Raw genomic sequence first — 19,797 nt, 5'->3', positions numbered from 1 at the left:
CCATTCTTGATTGCTATTCACGACCCATTTGGCAGTGTGTATATGTGAGTATTGGATGAAAACAGGATCGTGCTTGGACTGCCATGCTACCCATGGTTAAATAACCTGCTGATGTTGACTTTTTTCCTGATTATGTCTCTGTGGAATACCATGGGACCTTTTTTCTGCATTATATAAATGAAAGTTGTTGCTACATGTAATGAATGACCACTTTGATGAGGTACCTGTGAGTTGTTGGCACCATATCCCCAGCATGAATTTTTAATTCAGGCAAATAAAGGAGTAAAATAAAAAGAATGAAACATTAAGCAAGGTACAGATTAAAACAAAGTACCAGCATAGAATGCTTAGAGGAAATAACAGTGCAGTTTTGACACGCTACTGATATTAATGTTTGGTGCAGTAAGTTTACAAATACGTATAATGATCTTGACTTTTTCTAGCTCCCAACCTTTCCCACTTAATCGTAGAAATGCAGTGAATTCCCCAAGCTTTTGATGCAGACCTTTCCCATTTGTACAAATTCAATTCCGTTGACTTCAGCTTAAGTCTGCTTAAAAAAGCTCTTACTTTCGAAACTGTCAGACTTTATCACTATTTTAAAGCAGATCTATTTTTACTCATGAGAAAGGAACTACAAAGGATTTTTTTTGTGCTAAATTTAATAACTTTGGTTGAAGAGGAGTTGTGGATTTGTTAAACTACTTTAAACAAGCTGCAAAGGCAGCAAGCACAGTCACATCCTCCTGCATTTCTTACCAAACACAGCTCTTATCAAAGTGAAAATGCAGCCTCTGAGAAAATGGAAGCTTGAATCTCTCCCATTGCCCTCACTTGGCCTTGTTAACAGATTACACCATTCCAGATGTACTCCTGTGCACAGAACAAGTCTCATGCTATTGTGTTACTGACTAATGATAAAAAGAGAACACAATTATTTCATGGCTTTGGGGCTGAAAGCCGAAGCTCAAATGAAGTGATAAGGTGACAGGACTTGGATATCAGAAAAAGCTTCATGGCATGTTATCTTTTAATGGAATGCTGTTGTTTCAAGCTCCCTCGTGGTGACAACAGCCCCTCCAGAGTCGTATTGAGCAAAGACTTCCAGAAACGGTAGCAGAAGCCTGTCTGCTGAGCGTTTTTCCCAGTGGAGGGTGAATATTTGCTTTACTCATATCAGTGCTGGGAACTGTCTGAGCTGGCAGCAAGAGCTAGCTGGGCTCACACTTCATGACCTTCAAGGTACCAAATAACAGAACCATGTATGGCCATAGTGTAAGGAGTACCCAGCTGATTGGCTAAGATGGAAGATCAAGGCCTTTGAACGGCTGACAGGTGTTCGAAATAACAGCACCTGTTTACCATGTGCTGATTTAGTGATCCTGCACATTAGTGAAGTTTAGGCAGAGTTGGCGTATAGAAGACAAAACACATGCCAAGTATTTTCAAAAACTCCCTTTGCAGACTTTCCGTTTCAGATTAAAAGGATTTCGGGTCTTTTTTTGGAGGCTGACGATGTAATTCTATCTGGTAAAACCATTTACAATGATTGCAGCAACTGTATATTCAGATGGTGTTCTAACTTAAAAGTTTGTATTGAAAGTTTTTTCATGCATTTACTATAGCTGCTTTGAATTTCAACAATATTACGAATGAGCACTCCTGACATGAACACACTTCAAAAGATTGGAAGGGGCATTCCCCACGATTTTCTGCCCATTAAAATTAATGGACGGAAATTCACCTGGATCATGCCTGAGATTCCCCAGTATGTTTCTACGAAGCGCCAGGCTTCCCACCAGGCCTGTTCATTCATAATATCGGCTCTTGTACATCAAAATATCAGTGAACTGGTATTCCTTTTTTTTAGAAAAAGTTCAAAGGCCCTTTGATTTCCTTCGTCATATTTTATAGGGCATTTTTGTTGAATTAGCTGATCTCAGTTGGAACACTGGTGGAGCACCACAAAGAATTTCTGTTCCTGGGCTTAGAGAAAATGACCATGATTTCCACTGTCCAAAGCTATGCATTGACTATTTTGGATATGTGCGTGTTAAATGCTGAAAAGATTTGAATGATGAAAAAGCCATTGATACTTGCTCTGCAGGCTTGCACGTGACAAAGGGCTGCTTTGGTGAGCTATTTTCCACGGGCTGAATTTTATAAGGCTGCTGCTGAAATTGGCGGCAGGCGAACAAAATGGCGGGCCGCACGTCAAAGAGCCGCCACAATTCCAAGCACGGTGCCTCATTTAAATACCTGGGGCGTGTTGCGCCCCCAATCACATGGAGGGGGCGGGCTGTCTATCCCCGGCAATAGCGTCAGCTGCCTGTGTGCAGGCTCTGAAGCCATTGTTAAAGGGCTGTCAGCCCTACTGGGACATTTAAATATTAAATGTTAAATGGAATTAAGAAAATAAAAACATCTCTCTTGCCCCTCTCCCACCCCCCCCCCCCCATAACAATTAAATTACTTATTTGCTCTACCTCTTTTTTCCCCCCCCCCAAAAAAAATTTACTTTTAATATCTGACCTCACCCACTGCCCCAAACTGCACAAACTTTCACCTACAACCCTTCCCATCATACCCTACACCCAGGACGCTTATTTGACTCTGTTTTCCCTCCCCGGCAAGTGTTGCACCTCGTTTCCTCGGACAGGCCACCAGGGTGAATATCAGGAGGCGATGTGAAATTAATTAATGCAGGTATTTTAATTTATTTAAATTGCGGTCCTGTCGCCGAGTGGCAGGGGTGGCTGCCAGGAGGCCTCACTGCCGCCGGTAATATCGGGCTGGGCCCTGCCGGCGTCTGGATCCGTGGTGGGCCTCATCCAAGGCTATCTTCTTGTCCCACCCACCCCTGTCACAGATCCCGACGTCAAATGCTCCTTAGAATCCAGCCCCATGTGTGGAATCACACTTTGGTATGAATCTCCTCCTGTAGGAGATGAACAGTGAAAAATGATCAGAAAGGGAATGGAAAATTAAAACGTGGACCATGTTTGATCTAATTAAGCAAATATAAAGTGAGGAAAATGTTTGAATTGATATATAATTAAGCTAGTGGAAAAGGACATAGTTGCAATACACTACTGCATAAATTCAAGATGATTTGTTCATATTCAGTTTTGTGCCAGATTTCTAAAGTTGGTGGATTGACCGTGTCCTGGTTTTTGTTCCACTCTCCTGCTTCAGTTAGGTGAGATAGCAGGAGCAGTGGAAAAATTGGAAGGGGAGTCTACTGCTATCCCTCCATCCCAAGCAAAGTTTTCCTCATTCTGCCCCTGCACCACCCACTGCATGTAAATGATCCAATTTCCCTGCCTCCCACCTGTGTCACTGCTGCCCTCAGGATTTGCAGCAAGCCTGCTGAACAGCATGTTGGAGAGGGAGAGGACACTCTGGCTTATTGCTCTCCTCTTAAAGCCCCTTATTGTACAGTGTGGTCCCACAGCTCTTGTAGAAATCAGGAAAAAAAAACTTTGTATCTTTTCTGCATGCCCCCTGTCCTCCCCAAAAAAAAACATTTTAAGTGCTCTACCTTTTTCCTCTGGCTCTGCAGTGTGTGTCCGAAATGGCTCTCCCGAATCTTGCTTAACTTAAAGGTGGACTGCATGTTGTGGGGTTTCTGCCAGTTTCTTGCCCTGCATAAATACCAGCTCGCACCTTGGGAAATGGGTAGGAGCGGCAACAGGACAGCAGGTCTGGGCAACAGGTAGAAGTCCGTCCTTCGATGGGAAGAGGAAAATCTTGGCCCCTATCTCTGAAAATTGCTTAATCTTTTTATTTGCTTGTCTTTTAATATTCATTGAATGAGCAGTGGTTTATTCAACAAGTCCCTTCAGGTTATTACGTAAAATCTGAAATACGCATATAACAGAAATAAGCTGAAGTATTTTTGTGATGACTTGGTGAATTTGAATATGCCATGAATTGTTAAAGTAATGGGCAGAAAATATTTGATGACCAAAGTAACCAGCTAGCACAGCCCTAAGGATGTGAAACAGAGCCAACGGCCCTGATATTTATAGGGCACTGAGGTGGGAGCAAGCGGGTATCTGGCAGCAGCCGGGAGTCCCGTAAATCCCGGTGAGGTGAAGGTCCTGCTGAATTTAATGGCAGGACCTCGTTAGAATTTTTCAACTCCGTTTCCCACCCGGCAGCCAGCCAGGCCCAGAGGCATCTGGGGGAGGGGGGGGGGGGAGAGGGCGGAGGAAAGCCTGCGGTAGAAGGCAGCAGCTGGGGACAGTCCCTGGCACTCGAGAAGATCAGACTCTTTTCCTGCCATTGTGGGGGTTTAAAATTCTCCCCATTGTGTCTACTTGCTAGCGACGCTTCAAAGACAAAATGTTGTTTTATTATTATTATTGAAATTATACCAGGTATAATGTTTTGCAAATGTGTAGCATTACGCCCTAAAAGTATGAAGAAATGAATCATAATTACAGTCCAATGCCACTTTATTTTCAGTTATGTTGCATTGTATTTTGTAAGGAATGAACAGAGGGTGCACGATAAACAAGTAATCATCAGAGACTAAAGCAACTCAAGAGTCAGTAAACAGGAAATTAGTTGGAAGGGAGGCTATATAGACTTAAAACCACAAATAAACCCACACATAACAGTCAAGTATAAGTCACAGGAAAATATAAAGTATCTGGTACAATAAAATGAAGCACAATATAGTATTAATATTATTTCAAATAATTAAACATGCACTTTTTTTTTTAAAAAAAGGAAAACAAAAATGACAAAATTCCGGAATAAGTATTCGATTGCAAGGGATATTGTTAGTCAGCCTGCACTGGAATCTCTTGTTAGGAACAACGGAGTTTAGATATTTTCCAGCATGCTATGCAATAGCATTTTAGAATATCAGTATAAAAAGAGTCAACAAAATGCAAAGAATCATTGCCTGTGCTTTCTGTTGTTAGTGATAATTATGCTTTCTCTAAGGGTGCATTAACACGCAACAAATTTATTGTCTGTGCAGAGCTTCACACCAGTGCTAATCTTAGAGTGTAAATTGGGTGCCAAGGTCCAAACTGACTCCTGAGCAAAACAGTGAAGCAACCTCCTGTAGGGAGTCTTACTCAGCTTCCTTCTGGTGTCAGGTCAGCTCCTGCTGTTCGATTCAAGTAGCATTTACACTGTAACTGCACGCTTGGTGCAAAGCCAAAGCACTTTGCATCAATGCTGTAGCTGGATTGTGAATGCACTTTCTCAGTGTAGAATTTTTGTGACTTTTTTGTGATGCAATGAGCTAAATTGTCATGTATATATTTTTTTTAAATTCATGATTGGAGGTAGGAGCATTTAGGATTGGGCAAGACAATAATCATTGCTTTAAGAAGTAAGTAATTGATAAAAGTGCGAATAGTATTACATAATTAGAACACTGGAATTTTTATTTTTGTCTCTATGTTGTGACCGTGAGCCTCTGAAATTTGAGAACCAGTGTTATAAAGTGGAAGGCTGCTGGTTCTGTGCCACCACAAGCTATCTGGAAACAGCTGAGCTTTTGCATGGCTTTCAGACAATAACTAGGACAAAGCAACAAAAACAAACAGGTCTTATAATGTCTTCTCTGGATACAAGACTAATAATTTTAGGGCGTTGAATAAAAGTATTTTAGAACTGCCGGGGACAAATGTGTACCTATAACTTCATCAGAATGGAGGGGGGAAAAGACTGAAAAAAAAGCATTTGCTATTAGGGAGTTATCTGAATTAAATAGAAGCAAATGCTAAATATGGATGATGCATTCAATCTTGAGATTTACCCGTATGTTGTCAGAACCAGGATCCAAAAATACTACAGCTAGGTATCTTATTGTCGGTTATTAAATATTTTGCATTTTGTGCAGGTATTGGTTATTGCAGAAGTAAAGTAGCAGTGGATGCAATAATGAACTTCAGTGATCATTGACATAGTTCAAAGGATATTGTTGGGAATTGTACTTTGGGCTGCAGCACAATGGGCATGTCCGTTTAATGAAATGAGTGGTCCAGCTAATCAGATGAATCTCTCCTCGGAGAGCTTGTGTACTGCTACTCCTGACAGCAATTTGTTTCAGCAACAACATCCTCAGTTATTTTCAGTGTGACCTCTGCTACTGGCTGCAGATTAGCCTCCTCCTTCACAATAGGACCCTCTGCATGGCAAAACTCTGGAGCATGCAGCAACTGTCAATGGTCACCTAGCAATCGAAATTCAGAGAGCTCTCATATTTTTTTTAGAGGAAACTACCAAATCATGTTGTATATATAAATGATTTGGAGGAAAATGTAGCTGGTCTGATTAGTAAGTTTGCGGACGACACAAAGGTTGGTGGAGTTGTGGACAGTGATGAGGATTGTCAGAGGATGCAGCAGGATATAGATCGGTTGGAGACTTGGGCGGAGAAATGGCAGATGCAGTTTAATTCGGACAAATGTGAGGTAATGCATTTTGGAAGGTCTAATGCAGGTGGGAAGTATACAGTAAATGGCAGAACCCTTAGGAGTATTGACAGGCAGAGAGATCTGGGCGTACAGGTCCACAGGTCACTGAAAGTGGCAACGCAGGTGGATAAGGTAGTCAAGAAGGCATACGGCATGCTTGCCTTCATCGGTCGGGGCATAGAGTATAAAAATTGGCAAGTCATGCTGCAGCTGTACAGAACTTTAGTTAGGCCACACTTAGAATATTGCATACAATTCTGGTCGCCACACTACCAGAAGGACGTGGAGGCTTTGGAGAGGGGACAGAGGAGGTTTACCAGGATGTTGCCTGGTCTGGAGGGCATTAGCGATGAGGACAGGTTGCATAAACTCGATTGTTTTCACTGGAATGACGGAGGTAGAGGGGCAACATGATAAAAGGTTTACAAAGTTATGAGTGGCATGGACAGAGTGGATAGTCAGAAGCTTTTTCCCAGGATGGAAGAGTCAGTTACTAGGGGACATAGGTTTAAGGTGCAAGGGGCAAAGTTTAGAGGGGATGTGTGAGGCAAGTTCTTTACACAGAGGGTGGTGAGTGTCTGGAACTTGTTGCCGGGGGGAGGTGGTGGAAGCAGGTACCATAGAGATGTTTAAGAGGCATCTTGACAAATACATGAATAGGTTGGGAATAGAGGGATATGGACCCCGGAAGTGCAGAAAGTTTTAGTTTAGGCAGACATCAAGATTGGCGCAGGCTTAGAGGGCCGAATGGCCTGTTCCTGTGCTGTACTGTTCTTTGTTCTTTGAAAGGGAAGTATGGGACTGGCCTTAATTCTTGGGCCATTCGAGTAGGATTGCATGCTGTGTGAATCGGGTGAACACTGAAGGGCAACTACATATACCTTAGTATTCCATATCCGCGATCAGAAATAACATTGAGTTTCTTGTCTGTTACTAATGCACATGTAAATCATTGCTCCTAATTTCAAAGTTGCAACCAATTCAGATGCTGAAAACTCAAAGATGATTTCTGTGGGTTGTCTGGATGAGAGTCTGAGGAGGTTTTCCCTTTTCCTAAATCGATTTTTTTTTTTGTAGCTTCTATTAGGTGATCTTTTCCTCTCACTTTTCTCTATTGTATTGTCTTCATTTTCTCACCTTGTCTCAAGTGAAATAATGGCCAGGATTTTATATGACCCTCTGAGATGGGGCTGGAGGCAAGAGGCACAGAATATCGCGATGGATGGCGGAGGGCCTGACGACAGCCTTTTGACCCAGAGGCCAATTCAAGCCCTTAAGTGGCCTATTAATGACCAATTAGGGGCCACTTCCCACCATCGCTGGGATTTTTCCAGCAGCGGGGGTGTCTCCTTCACGCGGGGAGGCGCCTTATAACACAAAACACACTCCTTGGTAGCTGGGTGGGGGGGCCTCCTCCGTGGGCAATCTGTTGGGAACCACTTCACCCCCTCGGGACTCTCCAGAGTGCACGACCACCCCCACCCCACCTTGTCAGGACCTTCTGGACTGGCCCCGGCGACCCTCCCTCACTTACCTGAGCTCCGGGTTTCCAGCGCTGGGCCTCTGTCCAAGGCCTCTACAGTACCGGCAATGCCAGTGCTGAGCTGCCGGCTCTCTGATTGGCCAGCAGCTCTTGGAGGCGGGATCCCCACATTTAAAGGGATGGGGATTCTGGCTCCTGAAAACTAGATTTAAAAAGACTGGAAGATCGCTCTGGGGTGGGGGGAGGGGAGGGGAGGGGTGCAGGGGCCACGAAAAGGCAGAGGCAGGCTTTGCTCCACCTTTTTGGCCCGGTGCTGGGAGCCCCGCCTCCAACACAAAATCCAGCCCAATGCATCTCTTTCTTAAAAAAAAAAACCCTTTTAAGTTAATTTTTTTTATCCCACTTTGATCTTGGCCTTTGTATTCATTGTTGATCTTGCATATCCAAACTTCCAAATATTTGTTGTGTACCCAGGAGAAGAAAAGGCCATCACTCTCGCTCCATTGTTGTGACCAATTCAGGAACCTCCTGTCAAAAATTCTTCTGACCCATCACAAGTGATCCATAATTTGCTGTCCATATGTTACGCTTGCCTTGTTTTCCAGAAATCCATCCAATATCTTCTTGCTGACCTAAATTGATTCCCGGTCTGGCAATGCCTCTATTTTAAAATTCTTATCCTTGTTTTCAAATCACTTCATGGCTTTGCCCCTCCCTATCTGTAATGTCACAGATCACCCTGCTCCTCTATTCTCAACTGTAGTGCATCCATATTTTAATCACTTCACCATTGGTGGCTGTGTTTTCAACTGCCTAGACATTAAACTCTAGAATGCCTCCCCAAACCTCTCCTCCTCACTACCTCTCTCACCTTTTAAGAAGTTTTTTCAAACCTACGTCTTTGACCATGCTTTTGGTCACCTTTCAAATCTTATTCTGTGGCTCAGTGCCAAATTTTGTTTGAGAGCTCTCCTGTGAAGTGCCTTGAGATGCTTTACTACAATCAGGGCACTAAACAAATACAAATTGTTGTTGTTGTACTGTAACACTGCCATCTCTGGAATCTTTTTCTAATTGTCATAATTGCACACACATGCACAGCAATGCACCAAGACTCCTTACATATCACCTTCCAAACCGCGACCTCTACCACATGGAAGGACAAGGGCAGCAGATGCACAGGAACACCACCACCTGCAAGTTCCCCTCCAAGCCACACACCATCCTGACTTGGAACTATATTGCCGTTCCTTCACTGTCGCTGGGTTAAAATCCTGGAACTCCCTTCCTAACAGCACTGTGGGTGTCCCTACCCAACATGGACTGCAGCGGTTCAAGAAGGCAGCTCAACACCACCTTCTGGAGGGCAATTAGGGATGGGCAATAAATGCTGGCCTAGCCAGCAACACCCTCATCCCACAAATGAATTTTTAAAAAATTCTTAAGATGAGTTCTTTCTTAACTATAAATGATGTCTGATCTGCTAAAATATAGTCGACATATACAAGATTTTCCATCCATTTGTAGTGACTGGATGGAAAATCTAGTGGCTATCTGAATTTCTGCAGAGATCTGGTATGCATTAAGACATCAAAGGGTAGAAATTCATCTTGTGAAGTAGTACAAAAATGACGGCATCATCTGGGTGGCCTCTTTACACCACCCCCAATATTCAGTTCCATTAACTTCAGTATATCAGACCTATAACTGGCAGTTGATGTGATACCGCCCATTTCTCACTACCGCCTGATGTATTTATACACTCAGAACTTTCATGATAAAAGTTCATATAGTAAAACTTTTGTTTTCCTTTTAGTTTTAACCTCCCAACACTCTAAATTGCATTTATGCACTATGACACCCACAAATATGCTCCATCATGCGCACAATTGACTCTGACCTATTTCCATACTGTGTCAGATTGTATTAAAAATGTATGAAAATTAAGTATTTCACTCATGTGGAAAGCAAGACTACCTAGCTTCACCTCCTATGTACTTTGTCCCTTCCTTAAGTAGTGCGCTTTCAACATTTCCTTTCAAATCTGAACAGCTCACTGAAACGATCCTGGAAAATAATTTCGTAGCGATTCACATCATGTGAAATGAGGGGAGCTGTGTAAATTCACTCATTTTAAATCTATATACAGCTGCTATAAATTTTATGTATCTTAAAAGTGAATGAGAACCAACTTCATTCTGCTATTTCCTGACCCAAAATGAGTTCCTGATGGTAAAACAGTTTTAAATGATAGAGAAATAGGTACCTATCAATGTTGAAATGTGCACTCCTATTTAGTTTTGCTGCAGTTATGCAGTTTTCTTATTTAGTGCAAAGGTAGCTGCTCCCAGGCTTAGTTCCAGATTTAAAAAGATGCCCACCAAGACTGGATAAGTTTTGAGGTGGTGGTGGGGGGGGGGGGGGGTGGGGGTGGGGTCATAAATTTTATATATCTATCAGTGAACAGTTATTGTCATGGCAGGTTTGTAGTTGTGTGTGAATTTTCCAATTGTATTTCAGACCTTAAGAAAGAAAGGACATAATGACTGTGATAGCCCAGAACCAGATGATTCTTTTGAGCACAGTCCGCTCATGGAGGACAAATACAGAAAGCTTAATGAAGATAATGATGTAATGTTCAAGCGCTATGGTGTAAGTACCTTCATCTGGTATTCTTTGTGTTGATTCTTTAAATCTGCTAGGCGCTTAACAAGAAAGAACACAGAGGCTGCGACAGTCCAGAGCCTGACTCATCATACGTGCTCACCCCACATACAGAGGAAAAATATAAAAAAATAAATGAAGAGTTTGATAACATGATGAGGAATCACAAACTCGCAGTAAGTAGATTTTGGCATGTGGTCCTTTTGCTCGAGAAGACTTTCATTTCCCTGCTACCTGATTGCCTGCTCTTTGACTGAAGAAGGCTGCATGAAGACAACTGAACAGAGCGTGAAGAAACACAGAATGAGACCTAATTTACAAAACATGTACCTAGTCTCATGAGCTGATTCAGAACTAACTCATTTAAATTACCATGGCTGGAATGAATCACCCTTTTCATACTGTGTAATTTCAGTTATTGCACGCCTCCAGCATTATTATGATTTTCCATCTCACAACTCATTATCACTGTGATATATAATAATGTGTCTGTGAATTAATGTACAGAATAATTCACTCTAACATTTGTAGTTTGAACATGGTGGTGTGCCAAGTTGATCCAAACTTTTGTTAAGGTGATGTGTGTAACATTTGGCAGAATGTGTCATGTTTTCTCAGTTGCAACTGAAATATGCAGTACCAGCCTAGGCTTTATAGTTTTGAAATTGGAAAATTCATACTGCCCTTTGGATTAACCAGCCAGTAAATGATAAATTTCATTAATCAAATAATAAAAATAGTAGCCATTTTTGCAAAAGGCTCAACTATTCCACTGGCTTCTTCCACATAAATCCCAAGGATTTTACATAATCATATATGAAACTGACTGTTAGACACAATTCAGGCATCTGGTCGTACTATGACCTTTACATTTTTTTTAAACGTGCTTGTATATAAAACAGAACAAACTATTCCATGGTGTTGACTGTGTTAAAATTTGATTGCTGAATTGTAGAGGTGGTAGAAGAATATATTTAGAAGCCATTTTGAGCCAAGGTTGTGAAGGGTTTCGGTAAGTTAAAGGTGCTGGCTGATAATGGGCAACATTTCGATAATTACATGACAGAATAATTGGTCTTGTTTCTGACAACTTTAAACATATATTCCGAGTGATTTAATATCTTGCTTACCAATTTGTTTCTATTCAATTCTATTTTGCTTTTCTGTGGCAAATGTAGGGTATATCCAATTAATGCCATTTAATTATATTCATACAACAATAGGAGAGACGTAAAGGACTATACTTGCATGCATCATCTCCTGAATCCAAATTGGGCCCAACACCATAAAATGGCACCAATAGCTTCTGGTAGCTCAGTGGGGTGGATGCACTAATTTTGCAATACAACATGAGAGACCAGGAATGTTCTAGATTTGTTCCCCTGCTGAGTTAGCAAACCTAAGGGCAGGGATGAGGATGTTAAAATTGTGGGGGGTCTTAAAATTGTTCTCAGCATGTGTGCAGCTATTGGGTAAGGTTCTTAAAGCCACTAACCATTACTGAAATTATTTATATGTGGCTGTTAAGTGAGGATTTGATTGGGCTGTGCCATGAGACCTGTTAACACTTATTGCCCAGGCTTGTGTTTGAGGAATAAACATTTGGGCCCAGGTGCTTTCCTGGAAAACTACACCCATCATGAGTCACTTCCTCAGGAGCAGAGGAAGCAATATCTGTGAGTTATGAGTGGAAATGATATCGAAGACAAGAGGATGTTAATCCTTACTGATTTATAATGGCAAATTGCCAGTTGCAAATGGATGGGTGTTTTCTGACTAGTAGATCCAGTACAAAATTTTGTTTTGCATCATTCAACGTGGTTCATCGAGAAGTCATTCTTGAAAGAATGTAATCAAAAATGTCACCATGTAACAAAATTAAAAGCTGTAATTACATGAAGTTCAAACATGGAGTTCCCTAGAAAATTTGTCAATGTCCAAATGTCAGTTTTATGCTTCCGTTAATTTAATTGATGATTGCAAAACTAAAAGTAAATATGGCACAAGCAAGTTAGCAAAGCAAAATTACTTTTCATTTTAAACAATACACTTAAATGCAATGATAAAAGCAAAATACTGCGGATGCTGGAAATCTGAAATAAAAACAAGAAATGCTGGAACCACTCAGCAGGTCTGGCAGCATCTGTGGAAAGAGAAGCAGAGTTAATGTTCCGAAGAAGGGTCACTGACCCGAAACGTTAACTCTGCTTCTCTTTCTACAGATGCTGCCAGACCTGCTGAGTGGTTCCAGCATTTCTTGTTTTTGCTTAAATGCAATGCTTTGCCTTTTAAATCGCTATTTCTTTTTTTTTTGTTCCAATCCACTGTATCACTTTATAATAGATGAGGTTAACTTCCATTGTCCAGAACAAGAATTTTGTAATTAGAAACTTGGTTCCAAAATTATCACCGCGTCTACAACTTAGTTTTAAATTGGCATTTAAAATCTGTTTCAAGTTTTATTGCAAATTCTGAAAATTTTGAGGAAAATTACAGCGCATGATTTCCACCATAAAATTTTACCTGCAGGCTAAATAAAATTGAATTCCCAATGGATCACCATATTTCTCCATTCTAAGATGCACTGTAATGTTAATTATTTTACTGCAATTGGGGTGACTTGCAAATATTTTCAATTTTTCATTTTGCTTTCTGAAAAAAATTACAATATGAAATTTGCACAAAATGACAATGAATAAAGATCTTGCTACAGTACAATATATTTCATTGTGTTCATTATAACAGAATTCTTGTTTATTACCTGACCTAGAACTTTAACTTCTCAATACATTGTCTGTCAAATGGTGTGTGCTATCTAACATTTTTGTTAACTTTGTGCTGTAAAGTTACAATAATGTACTAACATCAAAGCTAATGAATTTTTATTCAGGCAATTCATGTTTGCTGATTTGAGTTATTTCACAATTTCATTGGCACTCGAGTGTTGTTTCTACTTACAAACATTAACATTTTTTATTGAACAGATTCAATCAATGTCCTTTGTGGGGATTTTACTTGGAAATGGATAATATCACAACTGGAAGAATTTTATGTTTCTGGCTCCTGAAACACATGTATACTGATATTAAAACTAGAGTACAGTATTCAATGAGCACTACATTTTTCAGAAAAATATTTTAGGCACCTGATAAGCTGGTACAATAACAAACTGTAATTTTTCATTTCTGTGCTATAAATTGGTGCTGTTATGCTCAGTGCTATTTGCTCTTGGTTGTCAGTGGTATATCAAAGCGCACCAGTTTGTGAGCTCATATGTTCTACTGTTCTTGGATCAGTAATAAAACAAAGTTATTATTCCAGTCATCACATTTTAATGTGATGAAATTAAGAAAAAAAATTAAAAAGTGAAAATATCTGTAGTTCCATCTGGAGCATTTCTTTCCAATCCAGATTATTACTGAGTAGATTTCCAGAGTCCTCGTTGATGTAGCGGCTCCTCGTCTGCCACCAGAGCACATTGCAAACTCGTGGGTTTGTTGTCGCAATTGTTGCTCCTTACCTTGTGAGAACTTATAAAGTCACCTCATGTATGTGCAGATAGCTCATGCTGGTGAAATAGCAGAGCGATGTCTTTTAACACCAATTTAAGGAGGTGTATAGTTAAATTGTTGCTATCCTAATTATATTGAGGCTAGGGCAGGGGTAACTGCTCTTGAAAGATTAGGCAAATGAACAGTGTACGTTCTTACCTTTGTGCTCACTTGTGTGCGGCAAAGCATAGATCCATACTCATTGTACCATTTTAGGAAGTGTCAATGTATTGTGGAAATTTAATGTAACATATGCGAGATTCTTTTGTACATTTGAAAGCATTTCTGCACATCCTAAACTAAATTGATCACAGTACCTCTTTGCCATTTGTTTTTATTGAAATAACTTAAATTAACAATGAAATAACACATGTTTTATTTCTTTGTAGCCTGGTTTGCCGCCACAAAACTTCGCAATGCCAGTTGCAGTTCCAGTGAGCAACCCAAATACCCTAACTTACAGCCACCCAGGAAGCTCTCTCGTAACTCATTCATTGGTAACCACATCTCTAACAGATACCAGCATGCTTTCGCCTCCCCAAGCTTCACTGCCCAGAAACGTTGTGTCACCAGGTGCTCCACAGAGATCACCAAGTGCTGGTAATGCAGGTATTTGTATTTTTATCAATCGCAGCAGGCGCACTGGCATAGAAAGTGACTGCATAATTTAGAAAGACTCTCAATTAGAAAGATACCATACCCTGAGATAGTTACTTTGGATTGGGAGCTTTTGAATAAATTAATTAGAAAGCTGCCATAAACTGAAGTAACTTGATGGCATAGAAAGAAGATTTAAACTATCATGAATACTCCCAAAAAGTCAGCATTTTTCTATTCAAGCCATGGAGTGATTTTCTGGTTTCACACTGACAGCTGGGATACTTACCCATTGTCAGTGCATATTGGAAGATTTGACACACTCCACACATGAATTTCCACCCGTTACCTGCTCAGAGAATTGTGGCCAGTATACCTCTGGTATGCCCTCCCAGTTGGTGCGACTATGCACAGGAAAATCACCACATAAAATCTCATCCCTGACGACAGCACTAGAATTGCTTTTCAAAGTTTAGCAAAACAAACATGAATCCTCTCTACTACCTTAATAAAAGCTTTGAAAAAAGGGCAAGAATAATACTATTTATCATCTAATCTGCCGTCTTTTGTCCTTTAAGCTGTACAGTTTTAAATTAAGAGAATCAATGAACTCTTGACATAACTGACGTGTAGGCAAAGTCTTTGTTGAAGAAGCATCTTGTACATTTATAGAAATTAGGGGGGGGAAAAAATCAGCATTCCTCAATTTAAAACATGAACTGAAATAGTATTTAGAGCTGAATATACAGAGCAGATTTATGAAACCACAATCGAAGTTTACAAAAGTGGTTTGAGATGAAATCGCATTGTACAATAGCAATATACACAGTTACAATACAAGGCTGAGAAATTTGATACACCAAGGCATTAGTCATTTTTTGAACTTGTTGCCACCAAGATACTGTACAGAGGAATTTAATATGAATGCTTTTGGTATTCTTACACGAATTCAGTCCCACTTGTATTTGTTAAAATTCTTGTTGCTGTTTGCTCTTCCAAAGTGTCAGCTGAGCTTAGTTGGCAGCTCTGTCATCTCAAGAGTCACAAGGTTGCAGGTTCAAGCCCCACTATAGACTTAATGCAGTACTAAGCGGGGGTTGCTGCATTATCAGAGATGCTGGGGGAGATCTCCATTCGCAAGAGGAGCTACACTGACATGCCGCGATGCACTGGGGCAGGCATCAGCGCAGGCCGCTATCATGCGGCCATGGGCTGTCCTCTGTTTATATTAATGAAGAAAGCCGCATGGACAGGCGCTGCCTGCCCACCCACAGGGAATTGACGCAAGTCGCTGTAGCACCGCTGTGTAGTGTCCTCCATCACAACCAAAAAAGCAGGGTATTTGGCCATTCATTTGATGTTTGTTGAACCTTGTGCACAAATCGGCTGCCATATTTGCCTACTTAACAACAACGACTGCATTTCAAAACCAATCCATTAACTGCAAAGCACTATTGGACATTGTGAGGATGGGATAAGATTCTAAATAAATGCAACTTGATTTCTTTTCAAGCAAGGGTTTGAGATTCTTAATTTACAACTGCAGATGTTTATTACAGCCTTTATAATAGAGTTTTAAATTGCTGAATTTGACAAACTATTCAAATTCATTACAATATATGATATTACATAATGCAGGTTGAAAAGTAAAAGATTAAATGCTAACTATAACATGCGGATTAAATAGATAATAATCATGGTATTTTGTGGTATTAATTTCCTTCCCCAAGTGCAGTCAAGCTAATTTATGGTGGTTTCATCAAAAAAAAGTTGTGTGAACTGAGCATTGGTGATGTGTTGTAGTCACTTTATTGTACACATATCCTGATTTATAGTGGTAATCTATTAGTGAATAATCTACCTGACTAGTTTCCTTGTACATATTCTTCAACTTGTCATTATTTTTGAAAGATTCTATTGACTATTGGTCTGTTAAAATGCTGCATATTTAATATGCAACTTTAAAAAGTCTATTCTAATTTTCAAAGAATGTATTTAAAGTGAAAAATCCTTTTTTAAAAAAATAGTTTATTTTGATCTCTATACAGAACCAGTTTTGTTGCTAATAAATGGAGAATGTGTTTCTGATGCCGTTGATTTAAAGCTGGACCTGTCTGCTTTTTTATTTTAGGTGGAATGATGGGTGACCTTACAATGCCAAATGGTGCAGGCACCAGCCCTGTGGGTAAGCATGAAATCTGGCATAGACTCAATACTTCAGGCTTTGTTTAACCGGCTGTCACTAGAAATGAGAAATTAATGTTATCGCGCTCTGGGGTACATAGCAACTTTGTGCAATAGTGTAACATAGATAATAGTGAGTCAGTAGCCCATTATACATCTCTCCTGATCTTTATTTCCATTGATTTTAACTGGAGGATGTGTAAACAGGCTGTCGACTTGCTATCACCTGATTTACACTGTTGCAGAAAGTTGATATGGAAGTTTCCTCATCCTTTCAACTCTGACTTACAAACAGGAGCCTGCCAGCATTCTGACAGAGGATTAGTCACCAAGAAACTTTCCTTTTAAAGAAATTTAAGCTGCCATTTTGGTCAGGTAATCTTCAGTTTACTTTCTAGAATTTTTTTCTCCTGTTCTCCATAGTGACATTGACTCTTTGTCTACATCAGGACAAATCTCCTTTTTTTGTTGTCATTCATCATTTACTTTTGTTCACTGGTAACGGAAAGAAAAAATTTCCCCAAGAATATTCCAGAAATCCTTTGCAAAGATTTTTTTTTAACTTTCCAAAGATTTAATGGAATTTCACGTTTGCTTCATCTCCAATGCGATTTTCTGCATTGGTGCAACCATCTAACAAATAGATGAATAAAAAGATAACTGAACTTTTGAAATGATGCTGCTGTGGAATCCTTTTCTGTGCAACCTAACCATAACCACTTGAAGCCAGTGTACAAATGACTGAAATTAATATTGCTCAACAAATTCACTAACCAGTTTTTTTTTTTACAAACATGGTTTGTGTTTAAAAACGTGAATGTGGGAATGAAAAGAGACCATTCTGCCTTCCAGTCTCTTAGAAGTTTACAGAATATCTCTAAGGTGATACTGAGCAAGTTTTTTGCTACAAAATCTTCAGCCATGCTGAAACAGAATGTTTAGGAGCTGGATTATAACCTGCAAAATGATCATTCAGAGGATTTCACACGTGGTACGCTTGCTGTAATAATTTACACTGCTGGTTTCTGAAAAGGGAAGCTGCACTTCAGTATCACACAGATTCTTTATTTAATATACATGGTAACCTAATTTGAAAAGATTTGCATTTGAAGTCCCCAGGAAAACCCAAAGCGAGTCATGGACATTGGCAGTCAATTTGCACATAGCAATTTTGTGTGCAATATCTCTAGTTTAGAACATCACCCTACTGGTCTATCACAGACAAAATAGCAATACAGGCCATTTACAACCAGAATATACACATAACACAGCATGACATATTTGAGAAGAAAATACAGTACAAGGCAAACCTCAACTTACCAGACACCAATGATAGCTCTGCCATGCCTAACATCTATTTTTGTCATTGTAACTTGGTTCACCTTTGCCCCTACTTCAGCCTATCTGCTGTTGAAAACCCCATTCGTGCCTCCTTCACCTCCAAATGTGGCTGTTTCAGTGCTCTCCTGGTTACCCTTCCATCCTTCATAAGCTTCAGCTGATCCAAAACTGTGTTGCCCTTAGCCCATCCTGTACCATCCCACCCATGCATGACCCCTTACCCCAATCTATGTTGGTTCCATATTTACCAATGTCTCAAATTTAACCTTTTACAGCTTTCGGTCTTTTATAGAATTGTTTCTTCACTCAATGATTCAACAGCAGTTCTTGTACTCAGATCTTGTCCTATTTTATCCAGAAGCTGTACTTTCTGGCAATTTATGTGAAGTTCCCTAACCTGGAGATTAACAGTTGGCCTATTGGTAGTAATCTCTTAACTGGATTCAATATAATCTTGCATTACACCATCACATGCATCTCACAATACCAGGTATTAAAGATATCAGATTTGTAGGCCCAATTTCCAACCTCCCTTTCCCTTCAAACCATTGAACATGTTGACACCTTAATCTGTGCGTATCTTTCCACAACTCATGTTTGAATCTCTGCTTGAATTGGGCTTCCTCTCCTGGCCAAACATCGATATTAGCTCTGGAAATATCTAACTCCATTTATGTTACAGTTTTGGGTATTTTATCAAATTGTTTCTTCACTCAGTGACTCAACAGAAGGTCCTACATGCTGATTTTGTCCCACCTGCCTCCCTGGCTACTGTCTCAGACTGTCTCGGACTGTTGGTAGTCTTCGTGATCTAGTTGATCCCAAGCTGAGTTTCTGGACCTATATTCTCCCTGTCAATAAGGCCACCTATTTTTGTCATTGTAGCATGGTCTACCCCTGCCCCTACCTCAACCCATCTGCTGTTGAAAACCTCTTTCAAGTCTTTGGCACCTCCAAACGTGTCTGTTTCAATGCTCTCCTGATTAGCCTCCCATTCTCCACCCTTGATCAGCTTTAACTGATCCAAAACTGTGCTGCCCTTAGCCTATCCAACACCATACCACCCATGCTTGAACCCTTGCTCCTGATCTACACTGGTTTCATACATCTCAATGCCTCAAATTTAACATTTTTCACCTTTGTATTTAAATCCTTTCATTGCCCTTCTCCCTATCTCTGTAGCTTCCTACATGCTATAATTTCGCCGTTCCTTTAATTGTAGCATTTTCTGCATTCACTCCTTCCCTTCAACACACCATTGACAGTCAAGCCCAAGTCTTACACTCTGGAATTTTCTCCCTAAATCCCTCTGCCTCTCCATCTCCCTCTCCTCTTGAACACCCTCTTTAAAACACGAGACTTTGACCAAGCTTTTTATCACTTCCCTTACTATCTCCATTTTTGGTTGTGCATCATTTTGTAGTTCTAATTGCACCTCTGTGAAGCATCTTAAGACATTTTTTCTTTGTTAAAAGCACTATGTAAATGCCAACGTAATGTAATTGTAAAACAACTAATTTCTTCATTATAAAAT

The 19,797-nt window shown here is 40.2% G+C and overlaps 1 protein-coding gene across 15 annotated transcripts in view; it reads left to right on the top strand.

Annotated features, from left to right (window-relative positions):
- mef2aa (myocyte enhancer factor 2aa) overlaps nucleotides 1–19,797 on the top strand; it is a 247,414-nt gene that overhangs the window by 180,905 nt on the left and 46,712 nt on the right. For 11 of the 15 annotated variants that reach the window (XM_068017787.1, XM_068017786.1, XM_068017794.1 and 8 more), the window contains 3 exons: nucleotides 10,629–10,766; nucleotides 14,531–14,750; nucleotides 16,870–16,923. In XM_068017787.1, coding sequence (XP_067873888.1) covers nucleotides 10,629–10,766; nucleotides 14,531–14,750; nucleotides 16,870–16,923 — 412 coding nt within the window. Of the gene's footprint in view, nucleotides 1–10,446; nucleotides 10,579–10,628; nucleotides 10,767–14,530; nucleotides 14,751–16,869; nucleotides 16,924–19,797 lie in introns of all 15 variants that reach the window. The other 4 variants (XM_068017799.1, XM_068017797.1, XM_068017798.1 and 1 more) reach the window with 4 other exon arrangements.

Source organism: Heterodontus francisci, chromosome 38, assembly GCF_036365525.1.
Source record: "Heterodontus francisci isolate sHetFra1 chromosome 38, sHetFra1.hap1, whole genome shotgun sequence".
NCBI classification, from domain to species: domain Eukaryota; kingdom Metazoa; phylum Chordata; class Chondrichthyes; order Heterodontiformes; family Heterodontidae; genus Heterodontus; species Heterodontus francisci.
This window is presented reverse-complemented; position numbering and strand designations above follow the sequence as displayed.